At 41.1% G+C, this 3319-nt stretch overlaps 1 protein-coding gene across 1 annotated transcript in view; it reads right to left on the bottom strand.

Moving 5' to 3' along the window:
- Positions 1-1928: 1928 nt before the first annotated feature.
- The window catches only part of Ttl (tubulin tyrosine ligase), a 22053-nt gene continuing 20662 nt past the window's right edge, over positions 1929-3319 (bottom strand). Inside the window, exons 4-5 of the mRNA XM_036184294.1 lie at positions 2895-3030; positions 1929-2202 (exon numbers count right to left, since the gene is read on the bottom strand). Coding sequence (XP_036040187.1) covers positions 1929-2202; positions 2895-3030 — 410 coding nt within the window. The remainder of the gene's footprint in view (positions 2203-2894; positions 3031-3319) is intronic.

Raw genomic sequence — 3319 nt, 5'->3', positions numbered from 1 at the left:
GATTTGAAAATGTTTCCCCTTTTATGGGTTGTGCATTTTCTTTTAAAAATATGTGTGTAACTGAGCATAGTGGCGCACGCCTTTAATCCCAGCACTCAAGAGGCAGAAGCAGGAGGATCTCCGAGTTCCAGGCCAGCCTGATCTACATATCAAGTTCTGAAACATCCAATACCATACAGAAATACCCCCCCCTTTTTTAAGAAAGGAAAAAAGAAAGAAAAGAAAAAAATGTTTTGCACAAATGAATCTGTGTGCCAGGTGTGGTGGCACATTTCTTTCTTTCTTTCTTTCTTTCTTTCTTTCTTTCTTTCTTTCTTTCTCTCTCTCTCTCTCTCTCTCTCTCTCTCTCTCTCTCTCTCTCCCTCCCTCCCTCCCTCCCTCCCTCCCTCCCTTCCTATTTGTTTATTAATTCTGGAGGCAGGGTCTCACTATACAGCCCAGACTAGCCCGGAGCCCCCAAACCTGCTGTTTCAGTCCAGCAGATGCCGGGATCAAAGAAGCGTGCATACTATAAATATTTTATATCATGATCTGTATGTTCATGGTTAGATGAGTATGTGCATAACTTAAAACTCCCTGAACCATACTTTGGGGTACTGTACTTCATTTTTTAAAAATTACTAGGTTTTGTAACCTATAATAAAGAATACTGACACTAAAAATCTACTTCTAGTTATACTAAGGAATGAATCAAGACAAAAAAAGACATTAGAAACAAGTCAGGAGCAGTAAATACAAGCACAAGATATACTACTAAATACAAGATGTGCAGACAGGATCCCGACAGCTGGCCATCTAGTTGGAGCAGATTCAATCAGTGAGCTCTGGGGTCAAGTGGGAGACCTGGCTTCAGTAATTAAGGTGCAGGCTGGCTCCTACCCACATAAGTGCCCATGTGAACTCACACATGTGCACAGGCACCTGCACATACACGTGTGAACATACACACAGACACACATACCACACATATCTACACCTGCAAAAAATAAAAATAAATAGATAATAAAATAAAAGTGAAACCATACAATGTCCCTAAGACCGTGATGGAATTATGGAAAATTCACAAACACCTGGGTAATAAGCAAAAATGTTTATATCACACAAAGCAAGGTTTGAGGAGTAATAGGGAAAATAAAGATTTTGATATGATAAAAATATAAACACAACCTCATATAATCTCTGGAATGCAGAAAAATATAGAGACATTGAATGGCTTGTTGTTGCAATGTTTGTGTTTGTCTTTTTTAACAGAAACACCTCAAATCAATTATCTAGCCTTTCACCTTGACTAACTGGTAAATGAAAAACAAAGTTTCTCAAATAGCAGACAGGAGAGGATAACAAAAATCATAAGAAACAAAAAAGGACAGTTAATAAGGCCCAAAGTTGATTTTTAAAAAATCCATCCAATAGAGAGAAGATAAAAATTATCAATACCGGGGCTGGAGTGATGGCTCAGTGGTTAAGAGCACCAACTGCTCTACCAGAGGACCCAGGTTCAATTCCCAGCACCCACATGGCAGCTAACAACTGTCTGTAACTCCAAGATCTGACACCCTCACACAGACATACATGCACACACCAATAAAGATAAATAAATTGTAAAAAAAAATTATCAATACTTAAAACAAATGAAATGGCCTCACCACAGACAGACTCTACAGATGTTAAAAGGAAAATTACAAATGATCTCTGCCCATCAATTAGACAGTGGGGAAATCCCTTTAAAGGCATAAACACCCAAAGCTCCTGCCAGAAGAAACAGATCAATTAAAAGGTTACGGGGTGGGGGGGGGGGGGGGTGGGGGGGTGTTGGGGTTGGGGATTTAGCTCAGTGGTAGAGCGCTTGCCTAGCAAGCACAAGGCTCTGGGTTCGATCCTCAGCTTAAAAAAACAAAAACAAAACAAAACAAAAGGTTACGGCGATCTTACCTTATGATGTGTTTGATCTGCAGCAGAATGCTGCTTTCTAAGGTAATGTTCAGAGCGCTGCTTAGGTACTGATTGAACTCCTCGAAGAACATTTCATTCCCTTCTTCGTATTTCCCATAGTTCTTTGAGTACTCTTTCTGAATGCAGTGATTGGTCAAATGGGAGGTCTTATCTTGGAGATTATCAACATGGTATGGTTCTGAAGCTGTTCGGAGCACACCCTCTCTATAGAGGTAGATGTTATACTGGTGGTCAACCAGGACCCAGCTTCTGCAAGCCAACAAACACAGTTTTGTTCAGATCCAAGTTTTTAGATATAACCTCCACCCCCTGATTTATCTATCTATCTATCTATCTATCTATCTATCTATCTATCTATCTATCTATCCATTTACTTTTGAAACAGGGTCTTACCGTGAGGCCCCAGCTGACCTAGAAACCTCCTTTGAAGATATCTGCCTACCTCTACCTTCTGTGCTGGGATAAAACGTGCATGCAACCACCCGGCACACCCCTTGAATTTTTGCAGGGATGGAACAGTGAAGAACAAGAGAAGGTTCTAAAGTTATATAAGGGAAATCATGAGTTAGCCAAAATAATAAGTTAGCACCATAATGAGGCAAATAAAGTATTTCACCATAAATAACGAGAGACTTGAGTTCCTTTTGGACAATTTTGAAGGCTATGGATGTGTCTGAGGTTAACCAATACCCATAAATATATGCACAAGTATATGACATGTTTGCCTTTCCATATCTTGATTGGTACTATAATCTTAGCAACACTTTCTAGACAGAAGAACTCAAAGAGGCGGTAGAAACAAAGATGAGAGACTCTGCTATCCTCAGTGTGGCAACATGCTGGAGACAGGCAAATGTTCCATCCAAGTCACAGCTTCTCAGCGGGCCCGGTCACATTCTGAAAAGATGACCGAAATCAAGGCCGTGGACAGCAAACATTACCGAATGTCAAACTTGCGGTGGCCGGGCTCAAGGAGCAGAGGGTGCTCGAGGTATTTCTGGATCACGTGCACTTGACCCTGGTTGTCTATGAAATCCAGAAGCTCCGACGCCTCTGAGGAGATGAGGATGCCTTCACCTGGCAAAATAAAAGTGGCACAGAGACCATCCCTGCTCAGTTCAAGGAGAACAGCTCCCGATCATAGCCAGAGGAAATGGAAAAGTCTACAGGATTTTCACTGGCCTGTTACACACACACACACACACACACACACACAACACACACACACACACACACACACACACACCACTCCCTGCCAAGAGCATCTAGGGTCTTCCTATTAACTTTCTCTATATTGTTCTCAATACTAAGTTGGCCAGGCATGAAATCTCAGGTTTTAAAATGTATTGTAATTATTTTTGTGTGA

This window comes from Onychomys torridus, chromosome 4 (assembly GCF_903995425.1).
Source record: "Onychomys torridus chromosome 4, mOncTor1.1, whole genome shotgun sequence".
NCBI lineage: Eukaryota > Metazoa > Chordata > Mammalia > Rodentia > Cricetidae > Onychomys > Onychomys torridus.
This window is presented reverse-complemented; position numbering and strand designations above follow the sequence as displayed.